This window comes from Lolium rigidum, unplaced genomic scaffold (assembly GCF_022539505.1).
Source record: "Lolium rigidum isolate FL_2022 unplaced genomic scaffold, APGP_CSIRO_Lrig_0.1 contig_11274_1, whole genome shotgun sequence".
Lineage (NCBI taxonomy): Eukaryota > Viridiplantae > Streptophyta > Magnoliopsida > Poales > Poaceae > Lolium > Lolium rigidum.
In genome coordinates, this window is record NW_025899806.1 from 300241 (window position 1) to 324730 (window position 24490).

General features: G+C 45.9%; 2 protein-coding genes across 2 annotated transcripts; one reads left to right on the forward strand and one right to left on the reverse strand.

Moving 5' to 3' along the window:
• Positions 1-13323: 13323 nt before the first annotated feature.
• Positions 13324-13650, reverse strand: LOC124680272 (flowering-promoting factor 1-like protein 5). Its single transcript, XM_047215349.1, has one exon. It carries the CDS (start codon positions 13648-13650, stop codon positions 13324-13326), a length of 327 nt encoding a protein of 108 aa, XP_047071305.1.
• A 7931-nt stretch (positions 13651-21581) lies between these two features.
• On the forward strand, positions 21582-23004 carry LOC124680278 (cytochrome P450 89A2-like). The gene is made up of 2 exons (XM_047215353.1): positions 21582-22585; positions 22689-23004. Exons 1-2 carry the CDS (start codon positions 21582-21584, stop codon positions 23002-23004), a joined length of 1320 nt encoding a protein of 439 aa, XP_047071309.1.
• The last annotated feature ends 1486 nt before the right edge of the window (positions 23005-24490 follow it).

The window sequence follows — 24490 nt, forward strand, 5'->3', positions numbered from 1 at the left end:
CATGCATTCCCTCTTCTATATTACTATGGATCTGCTTCAGCTTCACCATAATCATTATATTTCTCACCTTCATGCTTCTTTCGTACTAAAGTACTCCTCTATTGAGGTAAAGCATAAGTTTCTGATTGTACTTCCTTCAGAGTATTGTGGTTACTTCCCACAACTTTACTTCCTTTCTCTGATGAACCTTCATCTTGTCTTTAAGATCTTCAGAGTTCGTCACTTCCTCACACGTTTACCATCACCCTCTAGATCTATAGCATCAAGTAAGATCTTGATATTGCAACATGCATTTGCATATCAAAGTCAAACTTCATGTATGGATCTAGTCAAACAATGAAAATTCAATAAAATCCAAGAAGATTCAGCTTTGTGTTTATAATACACATCATCATAAGCCTGAATATGATTGTTGAGTAAGACATCTCTAAACATCGGGCTCGATGTGTAGTATAGAACACCACATAATATAGGTTTATATCGTGATACTTAGCATGAATATAGGGAATTCTACTATTTGTCTCAACCTTTACCTTAATTGCACATTTGCAATGAGATAAACTTGAAACAAAGTGGTCTAAGATAGTTGTGGTTAACCTATTTTTTCTTTGGAAGTACTACTTAACTTCTATTTTGTTGAGGACTACCTCACATGATGTATTTTGGTTCTAACCTAGCTACTCTAAACACATAGCTATTGGAATATATCTCCTATCCTTTCAAGTGTTTCTACCATAAACCTATGGTCATGATGTGCTTGGCACACTTCCCATGGTTTTGGAACACAACTCTTGCACTATTGGTGAACACCTGACTTCTTGTTGTACTTCTCCTAAATAATTATGATGTTCTAATCCATCACATAGTGATTCTCAGGTGAATCTTATATGATTACTACCTCTACTCTGTAAGTAGACATGTTTTATTCCTATCTCTCCTCCTTACCTCCCATGATTGACTCATCATGGTCTATACTACCTCATATAACTCAGAGTTATCACTTACTATCAATTGTTTCACATGTCTAGATAATTTTAATTACCCATTACTTAACTTGGTCTACATCTTCTATTAGGATTTCTTAATTATCTTCATCACTTGATTTACTCCGATTACATGTCTGAATAATTCTTACTTAATCATGACTTGTGTTGGTACACATCTTCCAATAGGATAGCTTCCTTATGGTTGTATCCTCTCTTTGGACTACCATGTATTGTATACCAACTGTGATCTACTCATATATTGTTTTAGGGACTTAATGGTGTGCTCTATGTTTAGCTAACTAACTTAAGGAAGAAACATAGACTTAAGTGTGTCAGGATTATTCTCAAGTGAATATCCATCTCAAGTCATAAGAAGTATTTGGTTTACCTGGGATAATTTCCTATAGACACTACCAATCCTATAGGTCTCCTTTAAAGGGTTTTAATCCTAAGGTCAAAGCATTTGCTTCGATACCAAGCTGTGGTGACCCGGCATACCATTTGCATGGTGTAGTATGCAAGTCCGATATAACACCAACGAAACACGAGTTCCACGGGTATTATATCGCTCGAGTGGTACAACAGAAACATATGCGGGTCCAAGGCATGTCTATAGAATTACAACATCGACTCGTTACATAAGATCAGCACAGCCTCCTACTTTACAATGAGGTAAAACTGCAGATAACTCCAGAAGAACGACTCGTAGTCTAATCCTAACACGAACTCTATTTGTAGAGTATTTAACTAGCTACTGAGGCTATGAATAGATTCTAGCTAATTAGGAGCTAGGTTTAGGAATCTAGTTCCCTTCTACTGCTTAATCTAGGTTTTCTCCATGGTGGATGTGGTATATGACTCTTCCGGCAGGTTTACTGTTCCTTGAAGTAGTTGTTGACTCCTCGGTCTTCGAGTTGTACTTGGAGATCCTCCTTCATGGCCTCCATATCTAAGCGGGGATTTAAGAGTGGGATGAGTACGAGCGTACTCAACAAGTTCATTATAGGAAAGAGGTGTTTAATGCACTAGCTACGGCATTAGACCGAAAGTCTAATACCAATGCAAGTTTTCATAATCATTTCTTCAAAAGGTTGCTTTTATTCGGAAGAACTATGTCCAGTCGGCCTTCACCGGTTTACTAGAACTTCATGGAGTTCCTTTCGGCGGCGTTCGCGATTCCATATCCCGGAACGAGGAGTGACGAGTCACGGTTCTTTACACTCTGCGAGAGGTGTGTTGCTTTACCCATAAGAGATCTTAACCTTGGTGCCAACCGAGCCGCGTGCTCGTCCACACTTCCTTTGGTGTGAGGCCCGGTATATGGTCTAGCCAATCATGTTCCTCCGCTACCTCGAACACCCACCCGTTGTTGCATGCGCCGACCCTGGGTCCACGTCGGTCCCATTATTCCTGTAGATTTCAAGGTGGACCCCGACCACGACAACGGTCTTGGGCTCTACCATACACTCCTACGCCGGTGAGCTGCAACCCATCCTAGACCGCAATACCAGTGGGGACTTAGGACTCCCCGGCCTCACCATCTTGCTCCTTCGGGCGACAAGTGTACTACGGACTATGCCGTGGGGACTTAGGACTCCCCAGCCTCACCATCTTGCCCCCTTGGATTACAAGTGTACTACGGTAAAGCGCATCCGTTGATGAACGAGAGGTGGAAACACTTTTGACTACTCCAGTCCCACTCCGGATCTTATGGTTAACACGGATATTACGGCACAAGAATCATTGGCGACATTTGTTGTTTAATCCTAGATGGATATAAACCCGTGCAATGGAACCTCCACCATATCAACACAATCCATGGTTCCATTGCCCACCACATAGTCATATTCATAGTTATGAAAGTAGTGGTTTTGATTTTTATGCAATAGTGATAACCATAGTACTTTGCAATTAATTTGATAGAAATACTCAAATGACATGAGCAAGTGATGAACTTGCCTTTCTTGACTGCAAGATTATGCGAGGCAAGGTCTTCAATACGCAATAACTCCAAATTCTGAAACTGACATCATCGTCAGTAAGGACGATGTTTAAAATTGGCAAGGATGCAATAATGCATAAGTATGAGATGCAATTGCTCTAAGCGTGACCTAACCCGATGATTTAGGATTAGTGAATGGTAATGATTAGTTCGGGGTGTGTTGCACTTTTAGAGTGATTCACAAACAAGGTTCTTATTCGGAGTTGTGTTGTTTTAGAATCATAGGCGAGGTGGTAAAATTCATAGTAACAATCATACACACCCATGAATAGTAGTTGTACAATAAGTAAAGAAGCAGTTGTCAATTTTAAGTCCTATAATGTATGATTGATGGTTACTTATTATATAATTCAAAAGAATAACTTTTGAAGAACATGTTCTTTAATGAAGAACAAGTATAATAATTAGGTTTGTGGGTTCTAGGGTTTACTATGGTTTTCAACTAGTTTCTAGGAGTCGGTATTAGATGGATCCCAACCATGTTGGTTTCATCAATAGCTAGAGCTTGTGGGTTTGAGTTGAGCCTAAGCATCTTGAGCGATTTATTATAAATAATTGTTATCAAGGTTGGTATACCTTGCTGGTGATAGCTGGTTATTGGCTATAGGTCCTATTAGGCAGAATTGATGATGATTCCTTATTTTCTTCAAAAGAATAACTTTTGAAGAACATACTTCTTAAGTAATAAGAAGTATTACAATTAAGGTTGAGGTTTCCTAGGGTTTACATTTGAATTCACTAAGTAAGGAATGGTTGGTTCCTAAATAGGATGGTTGATAAGTATCCAACATTAGTAGGGTTTAGTGGAATATGGTTAGGTAAAGCTCAGGATCTGGCATAGTTGCTATTAGGGTTCATCACAATGGTGTGATGCTAAGCATGGATAGTTAAGGATGATTGTTTTGGTAATAGGATCTATGGTTTACACTTGGTTAACCCTACTTGATCACCTTGGTGTAAGTGTATGCATACATGGAATACTACATTGCTAGTGATAGGGTTCTACATTTTATGTGGACATAGGTATGTATTTAGTTGCTACTATGGAGCTATGAATGAAAAGAAAGTACCATGATCACATGTTCTAACCTAGGGTTTAGGTTAGTAGCAAATTAAGGTTCACATGAAATAGTGGACCTAGGCTTCCTGAATGGATTAGGGTTTTTAGGGTTCCACATAAAATGATAGGGTTAAGGTTTTTATTCCTATTAGCACTAGGTTTCTAAGTTGTGATGCTATCCTTATCATAATAACTGGAAACAGAGTTTAAGTTACTACTTACTTTCAAATAAGATTAATAAGGAATTTAACATTATATTATTTTTACGAAACTTAAGTAAAATATGATAGATACTATTAGGGTTTAGGGTTTTAAACAATATTTGAAGTTATGATCAATTAGGATTTTCAGATAATGAAACATAACTATCAAGAAATGTTTGTTGTTTTATATGACCTTTTGATGCAAGGTAATATTTAATACTTTCTTTATGTGCAAAATAGAAACAAGAAATTACATGTTTGGTATTAATTATTATTTTAACTTTAGGAAGTTATTTTACTCTATAATATTTTGACTATAAAAAGAAAAATGGGACTAAATGGCCATTTGGGCTGAGCCCAACTGGTCCAACCAGACCAGGCCCAACTGGCTTGGTCGGCCTGCCCTAGGTCGGGTCAAGACCCAGGCCCGACCAACCCCTCTCTCGCTCATCTCTCATACTCGCACGCCCTCGGTCGTTCCTGCGTGACCCTCCTCTGGCTCGCCAGATGTGCTCCTCCGGCGCCGCTCCGGCCAGCCAGACGGCCAACCCGGCGCCGCTCCTCACGGACTAGAGTATCGCCATCCCCTCCTATTTCTCCTCTAGACACGGTCTCTCACCGCGGCGCTGCCGTCACCCACGCTCGCCCCAAAGCTCCACCGAGCCGCCGCCTCGTGCTCGGCCGCTCCCGGCCCTCTCCGGCTCCGGCGAGTTAGGGCTTTGGTGCGCTCCACCGAGCTCTATATTTCCCCCAAAACTATCTGGTCAATCCTGCCTCTCGCGCTCATGCTCACCTCCGGAACCCTAGCTACTGCCAGCCGATTCGGCCGTCGACGCCCCTACTCCGGCTGGCTCCGGTCGTCCCCGCACCACCCTGACCTCCTCCTCTCCGATGATCGCTGGACGGCAGCGTTGCGCAACCCGAACGCCATTGATCTCACTGCCTTGTGACATTGCTTTGTCGTGGTAGTGTATTGACGGTGAGGTGGTGCTTCGTGAGCTGCGACGCTCGACATCGATGGACGGCGCTATAGGCGCAACCTCGGTGTCGGTGTGCTTGGTGGTCTTGTTGCTTGTTCCCGCCGCATCCTCGACCTCGACGACGGTGGGACGGTGCCACGGACGCAACCTCGGCACCGGTCTCTCCCTTTATTCGCCCGCACCACTGTGAGCTATTCCCCTCTCTCCCTCTCTCTCTGTATTCTGTACATCGATGAATTTGTTGGCCAGCAACTTGTGTGTGCATGGCCTGATTATTGCAGATGCTCGGGGAGTACTATTCGAGGTGCTATATGTCTTGTAAATTTGTCGGCCAAGTGCTTGATTCTAGTGAATTACATTATATGCTTAAGATGGGACCTGCAACTACTATCTACTGCATATATATATTGTATTGTTAACTAAAGAATTTCAGTTTTACTGATGTTTAATCTTCTTTGAGTTCAAGCATGTTGATGATTTTAATACTGCTGCTACTACTGTTTAATTGAGTCAAGTACTGAACTTTGGAGCACCTATAGTAGGAAACAAGATTGGTGGACTTAAAATTTGGTGACTAATATGTTGATTGTATGCTCTAGCTTGGCATCAAACCACTTGTGGTTTGTATGAGAGGTTGCTGTGCTTATAACTTGAATCTCTAATATGCCCTTGTTCGGATGATTTAATCGTCCAGGCATATTTTTCATATTCAAGAGATAAGTATGCTTGCTTGCAAATGCTTGTAACTTAATGGTGAGCTGATATGCATATCTAAATATAGCTGCTATGGTACTACTTGGTTGGCCTGGTTAATTTCTTTGGGCCCTAAGTAATTCTCTGAAGCTTACATGTATGGATCTGGTTGTTCTATTGTGGTTGTGTAGATTCTATGCCCTTGTTTGGATGATTCATTCATCCAGGCATATATTCTTGCTTGTAATAATTTGATGCTCCATTTAACTCTAAGTAACTGAGGATAAAGGTATTGTTGATTGATGATTAAGCTGGATGGTTGCTAATTGCTGTGATCGTTGATGCCTAATCAAGATGATCTACTAAAGATATAGTGATGCTATTGTCCCTGCCAGTGATGCAAAAGTCTGAGGCTAAATGTTTTATTTAAGAACAGATACTATTTATGTTGGTTTCCTCAATTCTATGATGAACTAGCATAGCACTTCTATGCTATTCCGAGAATCATCCCTCCTACCAATTTTCTGTGGGCTCTTATTGATATGAGCGAATGCATCTCTGGATTAGCGAGTCTTGCCAATGATGCAAAGGTCGAGGCACTTCCTTTTGATAAGAACGGATATACTATGTATGGTTTTATAAAATTCTTGTGATGAAGCTGGGCATAGCACTTCTATGCCGGATCGAGAGAAATCCATCTCTCCATCCTCCTAGGTGAAAACCTAGACGAGGTGTAGTGAGATGGAATGATTGTGTCTCTTTTCTTTGATCCCCTCCCATCGGACTATGCAAAACCGAAAGCAGATGCTATGCTAAATTGTTGCCTAACAACTTGCTTGTTGGAGAGTAGCTTGATCTGCTATGGAATACTGAAATAATCCTTACTGCTTGTGATGAACTTCTCCTCCTTGCGGCTTACGCTTCTTCCCGATTATAGATCTTGATCTTCTAAACTTGTGGCCGGTTGGCCTGATGGTGGTGTGTGTATCTATCTAATGATCCTTTGGTGGTTCTATAAGAACTGCTGATGATCTGAGGGTGATGTTCTTGAATGAACAGGGGAAGGAGTTGAGGTGAAGGAATTTCCTTTTATATGGTGTCCTGGAGTGGTGCTTAGCCGACACCTATACCATGCAATGTTGTGAGTGTGCTGCCTGCTTGCATGGTGCAAGTGTTGGGTAGATACATCTCCCCTTGTGGATCAGCTCGGCACATGAAAAGATCTAGCCTTTCCATTTCTCTCTTTTTATTTTAACCTAGCCACTTTGCTTTACTTCTATTATGTTTTCTTTGTTTGTTTTGCAGGTACAAGACAAAAGAAAAATAGAAGATATTTAGATAGGATTAGCTTAGTTTTTCTTCCTGTATTTTATTCTTGTAATATTTGTAAGTTGTATTAATATTGGATATTGTAAATGACTTTGTAAATGTGTATTCAATTAATGAAATGTAATTTCCCTATTCTTAAGTTTCTAATTATTTTCTTATTATTGTCATATTCCTAATTCAACATTGTTTGAATTATAATTGAAAAGTCATAATCTGAATTCAAATTTGAATTCAAATACTTATTTGAATTTCTTTTATATTTTATTGTATAGGATTGTTTGGAACCCAAATTCCAATTATGGTTTGCATAGTTGTCATTTATATTTGAGTCAAGTTTCACTTGCCTTTCTCACAAGTTCTGAAATCAACAAAGGTCATGTCAAAGTTTATCGCACTCGTGTCGCTGACCTTAGTCAATTCCCATCAACACAAGCGAAACCTTGATCTCTTTGTGTTTTAAATCAAAGCGCGAAAATTCCCCGGATTTTCTATGCATGAATGCAATGCACACATCTGTTTGCTCGATTTTTGTAACCCCATTACCTGGGATATTACAAAAGGCGCGGCGGTGGCGCCCTCCTCATCCCGAAAAGGGTGGAGGAGGAGATGGACGACGAAGCAGCCGGGAAGGCGGCGCTGCTGGCGGAGTACGAGCGGCAGCAGCGATGACCCCGATGACTGCCCAGGGCTGCACGCGGCGTTCGCGGCATCGCTGAACGACAAGGACGCCTGGAGGGGCGACTTGGACATAGCAATCGCCATGACCATTCGCGACACCGGGAAGCCGCTCGTGGACCTCACCGACGACGGCGAGGCTGGGCCAAGAGGCGTGGTGAAGGACGAGCCCGTCGAGTTCACCTCCCACATCTGAGACTCAGACCAAGTGAGAGCTGGGTACCTGACAACGGCGAAACGCTACTGAAGCACCCCAAAAGCACGCTCGGCATCCTTGCGAGTTGCTTCCTGGCATGTTAAAATAAGCGTTCATCTCTGAAGCTGGAGACGGGATTGTCTTCACAAATGTAGCATACGTTGGGTAGATACCATCACCTCGATAGTACCTCTTGTTGTATGCGAGGCCGTTTACCTCAAAGTTCACGGCAAGAGCTTGTCCCTCAGCTAGCCCGGAAAACACAGGAGAGCGCTGCAGCACGTTGATATCATTGTTGTTCCTTCCATGCCAAAAAAAGAATGCCAAATTCAGAGGTCATGGTCTACGACCGCCTCTAGATTGACACTGTACTCACCAGTATGCCCCTTGTATATCTCCTGCCAAGAAAAAGGGCAATTCTTCCAGCCCAATGCATATAGTCAATGCTTCCGAGCATCCCAGGAAACCCCCATGCTGCATTTTTTCCAGTATCCGATCTGTATCATCTGCCCATGGTGATCTCAAACAGTCTTTGGCAAACACCGCTATGATGGCTTGCCAAAACCTGTAGAGAGTCTATGAACATGTCGACTCCGCCATCCGTAGGTCATTGGCTGTATCTAGAGGAGCTCCATATGCAAGACAGCGCATTGCAGCAGTGCACTTCTGGATTGAGGTGAAACCCCACAAACATGTGCAATCTTGCTTGGCCATGAAGTAGTCGTCATACTCCCTGACGCCATAGACAATCTTCATGAACAGATCCTTGTTCATCCTAAACCGGCGCCGAAATTGAGTCGTGTCGTCGTTGAGGTAGTCGGCGTCAAGCAGTATTGCGCCGGCTTGACGATGTTGGTTGATGTTCCTCCTCTTGCCTGGCTTTGAGCCACCGCGCCGAGGCACAGCGAAGAAAGGCTGGTGAACGGGGAGCTAGCTCGCCAGAATCAGCTTCTGCTGTTGCCGCTGGACAGCCTCAGCGTTTTGCTCCTCTGTGAGCAGCTGCACGATCATCTCGTCGTCCATCGCGGCAATCCGACGAGCACCTTGCGGGTGGGGCGGTTGTGCGGTGGTGGCGTGGGTAGGAGGTGGGGAAAGCGGTGCGTCTGGTTGCCAGGCGGGCCCACGCGTGTTTTCTGATGTGTCGCGAGGTGCCGGCACGCTCGATCCTCGCCCTCTACGAAGGTGCCGGCACGGGGTTGCCGGCGCTTCTATTGGGCACGAGAAATAGCCGGCACCTTTTGGAGCGCACCGGTGCGAACCCAAAAACCACCCCCCCCCCCCCCCCAAAAAAAAAAGCTATCATGGCCGTTATGGAGCGCGCCAGTGGAGATGCTCTTACACACCAGAGTCATTGAAAACATAATATTGTTCATAAGGTTGCGAACTATATCTGGAAATGCATTTCGGGTCATAGGTACATATGAACCCATTACGTGAAAACACAATTCAAAATATAAAAAAACATGAAATAAATTTTTTCATGTATATCTAGACATTTTATGTTGGCACACAAATTTTCGAAAAAAGTTACATTTGTTGTGTCATATGTATACGTGGAAGCTCTAAGTAAATGATGAAACCACCACATTTTACATGTCCTTGCTACAATCGATACTACTACACATGACCCACACTTTGGTAGTGAGCACACAGACGTAGGGAAGGTATCATTGTGATACGATACATCTATATCTATACCTAATAATAAAGTACGTACGAAGTGTTTCCGTGGTATGATCCGTTTCGTCCATCGTTTGTTTCCTTCCTCCATCGAGCGTTTGGTCCGATGGGTACGTACGGTTGTAGAGTCCAGCTCAAACTCGAGTCAAATCCTTGTCGAACAGAAGTTTCACGAGAGCACGTCGTTAACGCGCTCCAAACCGACTCAATATGGCCCCGCTGCACGCAACCCCAGCTGTATTTATAGACGCGACCCCGTCGATCTGTTCCCCGCGTTCTGTTTCTTCCTTTCTCCCTCTATTTCGATGGGGATTCTTCATGGAAGATTTCGATCAAAATTTGTCGTGGGCGATTTCGATCGGAGTTCATGTGCTGCTGATTAGCCGACGCAGGCTGGCCTCCTCTCGATGGCATCAATGCGCTCCTTAAGATCTCAATGATCCAGCTTCCTACACACCTCCCTCGCATGCTTTGACCGCGGCTGCCACCAACGCGTACCGTGAAAATTGCCAGCGTTGTATTATGGCCATTCATGTGCAGCGTCGTATTCCAGTACTGCTGCCTGTACAGCTTGGTGATATTTCCTGTAGCTTCCGACCTGTCCTACTGGTGGTGCAGATGTGTGTACAACGTCACGATTAGCCACACCGTACCAAATCGATAGCAATCTCGGATGGAGGCAGCAGCCTGTGTGCGGCGTTGTACGGGATGGTCTCATGGCCAGAGCACTACGGCCAAAACCTAGGTTCGTTGCGCCGGTGCGGGCCGGTCCACGTCGAGCGCCATTGAGTGGTTCGCACCGTCTATGTCCGCAAAACGCAATACACCTCCGTCCGCTTCTGGCCAGCGACTCCTACACAGTGACCACGAGGGTGCACGGGATCAGTGGAGGAAGCGGAAGGTACCACCCACGGTGGCAGTCCCTTGCTCCGAATTCTCCCATGCGAGAGCAGACGCTGGTCGCCATGGCGGAGCTAAAGCGCTGGTCACCATGGCGGAGCTATTCGCGTTTCCGATAGATACGAATACCAAGTGCCGGACAGACCACGCAGACGACCCGTACAAATCATACATGGAGAAGCGGAGCGATGTCTGCAATGACGAGGAGGTCCGATCGACGTGGCGTGCACCTTCTAAACTAAGAAAATACGTCGCGCTATAACCCTGGCATTTGAGACTTTCTGAAGAAACTTACAGACAAGTATTGCTTTTTGGGACTTGCTCGATCGCAGGAGCAAGTTTGAAAGTAACTCACTCTGTCGCACATCATGTTAAACTAGACACGATGATCTTGGCTGCATTTTTTGGCTGCTACATGCATGATGTATACAAATTTTCAGGAAAACTGTCAATAATAATATGTACCATAAATGTAATCTGGTGCACTTGATATTAGTTTGTGAAGTTATTTTAACTAAACTTCTAGAAAACAACAATAATTCGAGCTTTTTTCTTAAAAGTGCACCGTTGACAAAAGCTAATTCATGTGAGATAGCATCAAGCTGATAATTAAGCAACATTTGCATTGCTTGCAATGAAGGTCTTAATTCCTCTTAACTAAGTACGGATTTGCTATCGGTAACTTTGATAATGTTCAAATGCAAAATTTTACTACTTATGTGCTAATCTCTTGCTGATTTCAATACTATGTAAATTTCCATTTAGAGAGGTAAAAGAACAAGTCAATGGAGGCACATAGGTATGTTAGTTTCCTCATATAGCTACTAGAATTTCTGAATTCCAAATTGGAGTACTACGAGACATAGAACCTGAAATGCATTTATTTAAATTATGTGGCAACAAAGTGCATTATTTCCTTAACATGTAGTTGGATAGTTAATTTCAAAACAAAAAATGTTGGATAGTTCGTTATTTTATTTACACGCTGGATCATTTTCTCCTAGCATCATATTATAAATTTGACTCCCGCCGTCCGAGATCAATCCTAGCATCGTGACGTGCCGCCCGACTACTGCTAGGTCCCATAGCCTGGCCGCAACGTAGGAGGATCATGCAGTGTCGGGTCTTGGTCAATGGTGTCGGTAACATCGACATGGCAATCAGATAGACAACCATAATGCAATAGTGGCTTTACACATGAAATCTTATATTTGACGTATTTTTTTCCCGTTGCAACGCACAGGCATGTTTACTAGTTACTACATATACATGGATCGCAAGTACGCACACAACACAACACATCACTATACGTAGGGATGGTTTGGAGCATCTTGCCGGTTTACTGGATCCGTGCCGGTTACAGGATCGATCGCGACACCGAGTCCCACCCCTTCATCAACGTCGCGCCCTCCAACTTATTGTTCTTCACGGGCGCAGCCTCATCGATCAACACGGTGCCGCATCCTTTTGGTGTACCTCCTCGCCGCTTTTGTCGGAGCCACCGTTCTCGCACTCCTCGTCAGAGCCGTCGCCCGCCCCCATCTCATAGTCCACCGCGGTCTCATCGTAATCCTCTTCGAGAGGCGTCGTGTCAATGACGACCGCAGCCGAGTTCAGCATGTTCATGAATGACTCGTTCTCGATGGGCCTGCAGTGCGAAGGATTAACCGGCATGCAAGTTCACCACCGTCAGCACGGAGGAAAGGGGAAAACCATACCTTAGCGAATCGAGGTCATAAGAGCCGTCGGCAGCTGGAGCGGCCACCACGGCCGCAGTCAGCACCACCAAAGAAGCCTTCTTCACCAGCGCCTTCTTGGCACACACCTTCTTCACCAGCGCCTTCGCCTTCTTCGCCACCTTGGAAGCTGGTGGGGGAGTGGCCGCGCTAGAAGCAGGTACGTGACCTGCTGCTTGCGCTTGACCGAGCCATTGCCTGAATCAGCCATGGCGTCGGGCGCGAGCTGGGCGGTGGCGGATCAAGCTGCGGGGTTGGCCGTGGTGGTCGATTCAACCGGCGCGAGGGTGCTTGGCACATCCGGTGGGTTTGGAGCGGCCACGTCAGCGCAAGCAAGCCGCAGCGAGGGGGGAATCGGGCCGGGGACGGTGTGTCTGCGGCAGCGACAACCTAAGAGGGGAGGGCATTTTCCCTTCCCGCCAACGCCTCGCAAGGATGAGGATTGACCTGCAAAGGCCCCTCGAGTCGCCTTTTGTGCAGGCAAGGAGGCCGCGAATGCCAATGCCTGCAAAAAGATTTGCAGATTTAGCGAATTTAGGTGTCTACTCTGACCACTTTTTTCACGCAAAACTGTACACGCATGAAAAATATACAAATTTAGGTGATATACGAGAACTGTTAGAGATGGTCTAACAGTCCTCCGTTGGGGTATGCAGGAACCGATGGTGTTGCTTCACCTTGCGTGTGATGTCAACATACGGCTTTAATTGGCAAACCCAGCCTTTCCACTCTCGATCGAACAGATACTACTACATGACCCGCACTTTGCTAGTAAGCACACAGACGTAGGAAAAAAAAACATTATGATACACACGACAACGCTACTACTAGTCTACTACTACATATCCATCGATCGCAAGGGAGGGATATGGTTTGGAGCAGTTTAGAGGTCGACGACCTTGAAGTGGCCTCGGTTCTTGACGACGACGTCGTACATGTGGGTAGATCGGAGGCGGGCGAAGTCGCGCGGGAGGCTGATGAGGTCGACGCTACCGTCGCGCCGGTGGAGCTGCACGACGGCGAGGTCCTCGTAGTAGCGCTCCCACCCGAGCGACCCCAGCCGCCGCTCCAGCGCCGGCAGCGACCGCATCGTCTCGTTCGCCGGCACGTACACCAGCGCCTTGCCTCCCCGGCCTGACGCCGCCGTCGGGCTGCGCTCCAGCTCCATCACGCCGTCCTTCCGGAACACCCACACGCCGCCGGCCGCCATGGATCGTTGGGCGCGCGATCTCTGCCTGTGCCTACCTACCTATGGTGCTAGCTATATACCTGTGCGCTGCGTGCGTGCGCGCGTGAGCTTATAATGGCGTTGGCAGCGCCGGTAGGGTGCCAATAATGCGGGGGTCGACGCGTCGTGATCGAGGGCACTAGTGGCGCCAGGGCCATCGAAAGGACGATTGCTGCAACTTGCCACCTTGTATTTTGCCAACTCGAGCTAGCGGGGGTTCACGTGCGGTATACCAAATAGGGCCGGAAGACGACAGCGTCACAGCGGTGCCCAGCCGACGAGATATCAATCAATCAATCGAAGATCCGACCACGTACACGGCATCGACTGCTCGTCCGCTCATCTTCTACGCGCGTACGTTGCTGGGCAGGTGACCACACGCACGTCAGGTGCACTTTTCCATCGGCCACAGATGTCTTTTTGATCGATCAGGTTTTTCGGATATCACTTTTGGCTCATAGGTGTAGATGCACCTATTATTTTAAAAACATATTCCAAAATGCCAAAAAAATCTGAAAAAAAATCTAGGTGTACATCCGGATATTATGCCTCACACAACATTTCACGAAAAAATGACATTTTTTGTGACTTATGTAAAAAAAGATAATTTTCGGTCCTGCAAAATAGCCTTTTACGAGATGTTGTTTTGTCTTTTTTGCACAACCCATAAAAATTATCCTTTTCTCACAAAATTTTGTGTGTAAACGTAGCATATCAAGCTATACGCCTAGAACTTTTTTTCCTGAATTTTGTGACATTTCAAAAGAAATTTAAATGCATTATTCATAACAGGTGCATTTGCACCTATGAGCCAAAACGCCATGTCCCAGGTTTCTCTGTTTTTTTTCCCATTAGGGCTTTGTTCGGTAAGATGAGATTTAAAATGGATTGAATAATAAGATTAAAATGTATTCAATCCACTAGTAGAAAAAGGGCCTATAATCCCGATTGGTTAGGGCCTTTAGTCCCGGTTTTGGAACCGGGACCAATTATTCGGGACTAAAGGCCCTCCCCTTTAGTCCCGGTTGTAAACAAACCGAGACTAAAGGTCCCGCCACGTGGGCTGCTGGCGCGCGTCGAGAAAATGATCTTTAGTCCCGGTTTGTAACACCAACTGGGACTAAAGGTTATTTCGTTAAATTGTTTAATCCATTTTATTATGCCCAATTATTTTTCGCTCCTTTTTTTTCCTATTTTTTCCAGAATTTTTAGTATTTCAGTTATTTAACTAGTTTAGTCTCTAACTACACTTAATCTCTAACTACGCTTAATCTCTAGTCAAATTACTTACCCTTGGTCCAACTTCCCGCTCGGTCACCCATCCTCCTACTACTCCAGCACTAGCACGCTTAACAGTTCCTTTTCTGTCCCGCTTCCAAGTGCTTCGCGCACATGTTGTGATACTAGTATCATATCAATCCTATTAATATGTTGGTCGATGTCACACTTATTTATTGTTCGAATTCCAAACAATTATTTTAATAAACAAAACTAATGACGTAATAACATGTTGTGATAATTGTATTATAATATTATTTTTTATAAATATTATTTTTTAATTTGTATTATAATTGTTCTTTAATATTAAATTTTTTTATAATTTTTTTACCAAACTTTTAAATTTTGAAAATCTAAAAAATTGGCTAACTTTATGGTTAAGTAATAGTAATCTTTATGCATGATGAAATTATTAATTTAAAAAATTTAAAAATATAAAGTCCTAAATTTCTGGCAAAAACTAAAATCTTCCTGCTTTTTCCCACGATGATTTTGATATATTACACTTTTTTTTCGATGTCGTATGCAAAAGTTAATGCGGTTTTACCATTTTTCAAACTTTTTTTTGCAAAAAAAGTGAAAGTTAAAATTTGTTAATTTTCCCTAATAGTAGGTTGCATAACATACAAGAATCTGAAAACATTTTTTTTTCTATAATTTTCTTTTCTGTTTTACAGTGTTGAAAAAGGCGATCCACGGGAGGGGGGGCGGCGGGGGGGGGGGTTGGAGGTGCGCGGGGAGCAAAAAAAACCCAGTAAAACCTTTAGTCCCGGTTGGTAATACGAACTGGAACTAAAGGGTAGACCTTTAGTCCCGGTTGGTAATACGAACTGGGACTAAAGGCATCTGAGCCCTGACACAGCCTGCCGCGCCCTGCCGATGGGCCTTTAGACCCGGTTTGTATCACAAACCGGGACCAGTGCCCCCCCCATTGAACCTGGTTTAGTTCAAAACAGGGATATTTTGCTCCCAGGGGCTTGGGACGAAATGCCTCTTCTCCACTAGTGATCTCTTACAGGCCAAAATTTTCACCAATCCACTTGGTGTAGGGGACTAATTAACCGAACAAGCTTTAGGACATTGTTCGTTTCACGGGAAATGGGCGAGTTTGACACCGATTAACAGTGATAAAATCTCAACCAAGTTAAAACGCACCCAATTTCCCTAGCATTCCTGCAGGAGCACCCGAGGAGGATGAGTTGATTCATGTGGTGCTGTGATTGCTTCACGGTGCTTCCCAACTCTGGAGTTGAGTTAGTGTAGTTCTAGTTTAAAAATTGTCTGTAGTTTGGAGGTTAGCTTTTGGAGGTGAGTTTTAACAAAACTTTTGGCTAGTGCTGGTTTATTACCTATCACTACGGGAAACGTCGAGCTGCCGTGTGGCATCTCTTTGCCATGTACCACTAGTAGATTCTAAAAAAATCCGAGAAGTTCAAAAATTAGAAAAGATTCCAAAATTTCTAAAAAAAATATAAAATTTAAAAAATCTAGAATTTAAAAATCCAAATAAATTTTTGTGACACATATAGCAATATGCATCACAGAAATGTGTATTTCTATATTGGCCACAGAAAACCTCAATTATGTGGCCAGTGGCGGAGCTGTAAGAACAATTATGGGCGGGCCATGCAGCATAAAAGGCCTTATTTTTCTGGAAAGGAGAGCCTTTTTGGGCTGGCCTAGCAAAAATAACCAAGGATGAACAAAATCTTGGGCGGGCCATGGCCTAGGTCGGCTTCAATGTAGCTCTGCCCCTGTCTGTGGCGCATATTTTTTTATGCCCCACAAAATCTCAACAGTTTTGTGGATCATATTTTTTTACGCACCACATAAATATTTTTGTGGAGCACGTTTTTTAAATAGGCCACATAATTCATTTCTATCTATAAGCGTTTTTCTAGTAGTGCAACCATCACTTTAAGGCATATTCCTAGAGTCTTGTTATTTCTATCCCCTCTCACCCACCAAGCCAAACGGATGGCATTCACTTTTTTCATTAGCTACACCTAGCCACTTGAGGATATCCCGTGAACCAACTAACCCCTTAGGGCATCTCCAACGCGGTGACCCATCCCGCGTTCGCGCGTCCGGATGGGTCGAAACAGATAAAACCGTGGCCCAACACGGGCACACGTCGCAAATGCGGATGGCAGCGGTGTCCGGAACGACCCAAATCCGGCCCAAATCTGGGCCCTATTTGCGTGGTCGCGGATGGCACGCGGCGTCCGCCTGCTCTCCTCCCTGGGCCCAGCTATTGGTGGGGGGCACGCGTCCTATTAAATGTGGACTGGCAGGGATCTGTCCCTGTCCAGTCCACTTCCCCACTACACTCGACAACTCCCCACGCACGCGCAACCACCGTCATGGCCCTGAATAGGGATTTTGCTCCCGGCGCCAACGACGGCGAGGCTAGCAGCAGCCGCCGTCCTCCGCCGGCGTTGAGGGATGGGGGACACCGTGGCGGTCTCTACATCGGAGAGGCCGCCCGCGTCGGCGCTGCATTGGCGCAACCCGTGCGCTGGAGCCGAAGACGGAGGACGACGACGACCCGGACATGCGCGCCGCTCTGGCGCTGTCCGCTGCGGAGGAGGAGGCCAAGTGGCCGCATCTCGCGGCGGTTGATGACCCACAAGTATTGGGGGTGTATCGTAGTACTTTCGATAAATAAGAGTGTCGAACCCAACGAGGAGCAGAAGGTGTTGATGAGTAGTTTCAGTGAAGGATTCTCTGTAAACACTAGCAAACGGGTTTTCAGGGGTATTTGATATTGCAAATAAATAAAATGCGAGTAAATAAAAGGCGGCAATAATAATTGCAGCAAGTGGCCCAATACTTTTTAGCACAAAGGACAAGCCGGTTGTTCTATTTATATCAACCAAACGTTCCTGAGGACACACGGGAGGTTTTATGTCAAGTGCTTTCGTGTCGCATCCGTGAATAATCTCTATTGGTATGTAAGTGTTGTGTGGGTGAACCTATGCTAATGCACTACCCTTACTAGGATAATACATACTTGTGATTAAATCCCTTACAAGCATCCGCAACTACAAGAAGGTAATTAACATAAAATCTAACCACAACCTTAAACTCTGAGATCCTACGCTCCCTCATGCAATGGTTCCCTAACGGGGGTTCAGGTTTCTGTCGCTCCGGCAACCCCGCAATTAGTAGCCAAATACACGATGCATTTCCCTAGGTCCATAAAGGCGAAGTATCATGTAGTCGACGTTCACATGATACCACTAGAAGAATAACACCACAATTTAAATATCATATCAATACATATTACTCACATAGCTCCACTACTAACACAAGACTTCTCCCATGCCGCAAGAACTAAATAAACTACTCACGAGATAACATATGGAACAGGATTAGTGGGTATATAATGATGAATAACAATCTGGACATAAACCTTAATCCGATGGTTTCACTCAATAGCATCAAATACAACAAGTAATCAATACCGGGAGAGTTTCCCCTTCGAAATATGGGAGGTACAACCCAAATAGTTATAGTGGGACGAGGTGGAGATGGTGCTGATAATGGTGTTGATGGTGGAGATGATGAGGATGATGATCACGATGAAGTCCAGCTCGCTGGCGGTGGCGATGGCGGATTTCCCCCTCCGGGAGGGAATTTCCCCCGGTAGATTCCTATCTGCCGGAGAGCTTTTCTCTCTCTGGTGTTTTCCACCTCGTAGCGGTGGTGGAATATTTCTGCGAGCTGCCCCCCGAACTTAGGTTTTGGTGGGGATGTTATACGCGAAAGGGCGGCGTCAGATGTGGGCCAAGGCGGCCATACATGCCCTAGGCACGGCCAGGGTAGGGCCCGCACCTGGGCATTGTATTGCCCAATGGTGGCCCCCCCTCAGGTCCTCCTTCTGCCTATCTCCGTCATCCGGGAAATAGATCTTCGTGAAAGTTTCTGGAATTTTCTGATCTTCCGAAGTATGGTACCCTGATGACCACTTTTCCAGCAGAATTCCAGCTCCAGCAGCCAATCCCGTGAAAATCATCAAAGATGCAAAAATAGGTAAAATAACATAAGTATCATGTCTAAATATGAAATATATCAATAAATAACAGTAGATTATAATACAAAATAGTGATGCAAATTGGACGTATCAGCGGTCATCCGCACCTCCGCGATGGAGGAGGAGGCTCGGCAGGCGGTCGAGGATGCCGAGGCCTGGGCGTTGCTCGACTAGGCCCGCCGGGAGGAGGAAGCGAGGCTGCGGAACGAGGAGGCCAGGCTCCGGTGCGAGGAGGAGAGGCGCGAGGAGGCCAGGCACCTGGCGGAGCAGGAGAGGCGCCAGGAGGCTAGTCGCCTCGCGTGGCAGGAGAGGCTGCTTCACCTCAGAGTGGAGGCGGAGCAGCGGGCGGCTCCGGACCCCCACTCGGCCTGGGAAGAGGCCTTATTCGCCATGGCCGAAGTCCCTGGCGCGGTCGAGCCACAACAGCGCATCGCTGACTGGGGATATCGTCGATGCCCACGGCGACGAGGCTCATAGGGACTAGGAAGCCCACCAGCGGCCACCTCGTCCTCCTCAAACCCTAGGATAGGTTTTTTTAAAAGTTTATATAGAGGGCTTTCTTTTGTAGTTTAAATTTGCCGAAAATAGGGCATATGTTTAATGAAATATGGTTTAGGTTTAATTGTTTTTGTTTTGTCTTTTTTTTATATTGTATTTCACTTTTGGGAGCATTCGCGCGTTGGGCGCGACCCAAACGGACCAACAGTTAGGTCCACCTGTCTACATGTCCGCGCGGCCACCTAAATAACCCAAAACAGATGGCACAACGCGTCGGTTTAGGTCGTCGCGTTGGAGATGCCCTTACACCCGATGGCAAAAAGTGCATAGTTTGCAGACAGAGTGGTTGAATTGTATTTAAATTTTGAAAGTGGTCACTGCAGCACGTGGTAGCAATACCAAACCTAGCTACCTGCTTCGCCATGTGGGCATTATTTCTCGTAACTAGGCTTTAAGCACAAATGGTAGCAGTGTTAAAAACGGCATAGTTAGCAGCTAGTGCGTAGGTAGTGCCGTAGTGATGCCTTATAGCAGGTAGCAATCTATCTAGTACTCCCTCTATTTGAAAATGTAAGATGTTAGTTTGTATCTAATCTATTTTTAGTTCGTAGATTCACTCACTGTGGTTTATATTCAGTCTACATAAAACATCTTACATTTTTAAACAGAGGTAGTTAATACATGGACGCATAGTGCTGCATCAGGTTTCACTTTTTCCTTCCCAATAAAGGAACGTGGCCACGTGGCAGTCCCAGAATTTTGCTAAATTATAAAAGTTATGAAAGAAGATTATTGGTATGTAGTTATGTAACGTGCACATAGAGAGAGAGCAGCCTGATGAAGATGCATGTGACTATTTCTCGGTAAAAACATTGAAATAATTCATGTGCGTTGTATATATAAATGGTAAGAAAATCCATAATCGTTAACTACTCGATCAATCGGCCTAGGAGTAGTGAATAATCGGAATTAGAACGATTAACTAATTTAATCGGTCGGCTAGGTGCAACCTACACAAATTAGCACCCAAAGCATGTCTACATAAAAAAGAAACAAATAGTATATGGGTCTCTATATGCCTGCACTATTTCTCTAGAGCCCAAAATCACATTAAAATATGTACGCTTATCCTCTGTAACATAATATTTTAGGTCATGAACGACAAATGAGCGACTAGCCACCACCATGTTTCTTCCTTTCGCTTCTCCTCATTTTTCCTCTAAAGTTTTTCTTCTCATTCTCATGTATCCAAGATCTGGTTTGCAACGGTCAGCAATTGTTCAGTGACGGCCAGAATCGAGCTCCTGGAGGCGATAATCGAGTTAAAGCTTCGCAAAACTACTTGATTTGACAGGGTAGCGGCTGGACGGATGATTTGCATTGATAATTTTGGAACTTTATTGACCAAAGTGGACTAATTAATTAGGAAATTAGAGGTAATCAACACAGTCAGACCCCTAGTAGCGATTAATCGGCCTATCAATCGCTGATTCGGCCTGGTTTTTCAACATTGGTATGTAGAGAGATGGAATATCTGAAAAGTCTTTCGGGTCTACCACCTGGAGTTTTCTTACGGGAAAATAAGGGCATCTTCAATTAATCGTGAAAATTAAATCGCCACCTTGGGTCTTAGGTTGTGGATAGGTGTAACAATGTATTATAACCGTATTTTGGGGTATCTGAAACCAAGTTTGGTGGTTCGAAGTACTCCCTCCAACCAAAAATATTTATTTAAATTTGAATGTATCTAAATATTATTTATTACTTTTGTTTTTTTGGAACAGATGAGTATAAAACACCAGTTGCTTAGTGGAGTAGACATATTTGGCATTTGTTCTAAATGCTGAGTGGAGTGGATGAGGTCATTAGGATGACGCAACGTCAGACGTATAGACCGAGTAAGCAGTTAGTGGTATCATACTATATACTATATTGCTACCTTTGTTCTAAGATGTATGCATTTTTTGAAAGCTAGTTTAGCTTTTTCAAAGGCTTATTATATTAAGTCCGAGGAAACATTATATACAGAGACACATATGCATGTGCATACAGCATACTACACGTACCAACACAGATAGCTGGAGATCGAGTGACGACGACAATGGAGCTCTCTGTTCTCCTTGCCGTTGCATTGTGCTTCCTAGCCAGCCTAATGGTATTTGCTCGAAGCTACATTAGGCGAGCCCGTGCTCAGTCGACCATCCACCACATCGGCGACCCCGCTGTCGCCCACCAAGCACTCATCCAGAACGCCGACGACTTCGCAAACCAGCCGGCGTCCATCTTCCCCGCCTCCCTAGCCGTGTGGCGCAACGGCGAGCGGAACTACAACATCACCACGGCGGACCACGGCCCGCACTGGCGAGCGCTCCGGTGCAACCTCACCGCCCATATCCTCCATCCGTCGCGCGTCGCCTCTCTCGCCCCGCTGCTCCACGAGGCCGCCCAGGACCTCGTCGCCAACCTGTCGGCCCGAGCATCAGCCGGTGCCGGCGGCGAGGTGGCGGTCCGTGTCCCCACCAACACTGCCCTGTTTGGGCTGGTCACCCTGCTGTGTTTCGGAGACATGGTGGATGGCCAGCACAGGCGCGCCATGGGGCGTGTCGTGCGGGACTACATGTACTTCGTCGGGGAGCTCAGCCCCAGGTTCGATGGCTCCATGCTTTCCAAGCTTGTGAACTGGAGGGCGTTTCTCCGGATCTCCGCCCTGTTCGACAGGCAAGCCGAGCTGTACCGTCCTCTCTTCGCCGCACGGAGGCAGTCACGGTCCAAGGTTCGCGGCGGTATGGTCCACCCATACGTCGACTCGCTCCTCGATCTCCGCGTTGCCGACGGCGATGTCCGGCGGGCTCTCCGGGAGAGCGAGATGGTGGGCCTCGTGTTCGAGTTCCTTGGTGCAGGCACGGGTACCATCGCTGCCTGCGTCGAGTGGACGCTTGCCCACCTCATCGACCAGCCTGAAATCCAGGCCAGACTACGCCGCGAGATCGACGACGAGACCACCCACGGCGCCATGCTGTCCAGCAAGAGCCTCCGCGGCATGCCGTACCTGAACGCCGTGGTAATGGAGAGCCTCCGAATGCACCCGCCGGTGTGCTTCATCTTGCGCGCGCGGGGCCCATGGAGAGGGCGCCAAGGAATTCGTCGGCGCCACCGCTATGCCACCCGACGGCCTGCGGGTGCTGTTCAATCTCGGTGACATTGGGAGAGACAAGGCAACGTGGACGGATCCCGACGAGTTTCGGCCGGAACGGTTCCTTGCCGGAGGCGAGGGAGAGGACGTCGGCCCGTTGCCAGTACCCAAGGAGATCAGGATGATGCCGTTCGGTGCTGGGCATAGGCACTGCCCCGGGGTGGGCATGGGGATGATGCTCATCAAGTGCTTCCTGGCCACGCTCGTCGGCGAGTTCGAGTGGGCACCGGCGGCTCAAGACTGCAGCGGCGGCGTCGACGTCACGGAGCTCAACGGGTTCTTAAAACTGATGAAGAAGCCACTTTCTGCGCGTGTCACGCCGCGCACCTAAACACTTGGTAAAAGCTTGATAAAGTCTTGCCTGCGTCTCTTTATGTCCAGTGGGTTTATTTGTATTGTTTCAGCCAGCGGCTGATCCTATAATTTTCTAGCGTGTGCACCTGAACTGTACATGGTGTTCAAAGAGGCTGGGGTTCTACCAGTGGCGGACTAGGAAAAAACTAGAGGGTGGGCACACCTCTATTTTTTTTATTTTTTTTGCTTCCCTGATTGTGATAAAATTTTCTAAATGAAGATCTCGCTTTGAACAAATAACATACAAAGCAACCGGCATCCTTTGCAATACTTCTTTGCCTCATGTTTCCGGAAAAGTGCCGCAATGTGGCTATCCATCGTGCCTTTTCATAATCAATTCGACAATGACAATAGAAAAAAACAAATTTGATACTCCTTCCGTTCTATGAAACATGTTGAAAATTTATTTAAGTTTGAATGTATCTAGATACTAAATAGTATTAGATACATCCAAATTTTGACAAATCTTAGAGATGTTTCGTGAGACGGAAGGAGTATAAGACATGGATTGCCATTTCTAAACAGAAATCATCGAATTCTAATTCTACAATCTACACGGAATATAAAATGATCCTTTGCCAATACTAGGTCTCATGGACGTGAACTATTCATTTGTTTCTAATACTAGGCAAAAAAAAAAAAAACTGGGCACAAGAAAACAGAAAAACGTAGCAGTACTAATCCTTGGATCCAAATAAACTTGATCGGATCTCCAGAGTCTAGAGTCCACTTAAGCGGAGAGACCGTAAGGCCTAGGCGGGCAGCCGAGCCGGAGCAGCTACGCTGGCAAGGGGGGCAGCTGCCCAGACGCCGGCCCAACAGCCCACACTAATTATTAGCAGATGCATGGAGTGGCTAGGCGCCAGCGATGAAGGGGATCGACCGAGTGACCGACCGGCAGGAGGGCGAAGGAGGCGAGCCGGTGAGGAGGCGGGGGATTGACCAGGACCGGCAGGAGGACTCCAGGAGGGGGATCGACGACGCGATGTGTTTCCTGGTCAACAAAGGTCGAAGGTTTCCTTGGCTCCTGGCGTCGTGCGGGTGCGATACTTTTCCCAGTTTCAATCGATAAAAAATCTGAAACTTAGGGTAGTAAAACAAAGTCTGAAATTTTGGGGTGGGCCCCGGCCCACCCCGTTTGTCCGCCCATGGGTTCTACCCCATTTAGGGGAAAACACATTCTTCCTATAAATGTTCTAACACTACCCAGCCAACCAAGCCATCTGAGAGGGGCAAATGAATCCTGTTCGTCCAATCCGGTTGACACAGTAAATTTGCAACCCCACTTTTCACGACGAGCCGTCGGATATGGTAATTTTTTGTTCACTTCGTGCTTGTTTGAATAGGTCAATGACAGCTGGGCCCGTTTACATGTAGGGCCAGTGTTTCAGCCAGTGAACCAGCTTAACGATCAGGTGCATGTCGCACACATGTCCCGCTGTGAAAACCTAGATCTTGATCGT

Coding starts and splice junctions, on each gene's coding strand:
- LOC124680278 (XM_047215353.1), top strand. CDS start 21,582: ATGGAGCTCTCTGTTCTCCTTGCCGTTGCATTGTGCTTCCTAGCCAGC. Junction 22,586..22,688: donor CCGCCGGTGTGCTTCATCTT/GCGCGCGCGGGG, acceptor TGACATTGGGAG/AGACAAGGCAACGTGGACGG.
- LOC124680272 (XM_047215349.1), bottom strand. CDS start 13,650: ATGGCGGCCGGCGGCGTGTGGGTGTTCCGGAAGGACGGCGTGATGGAG.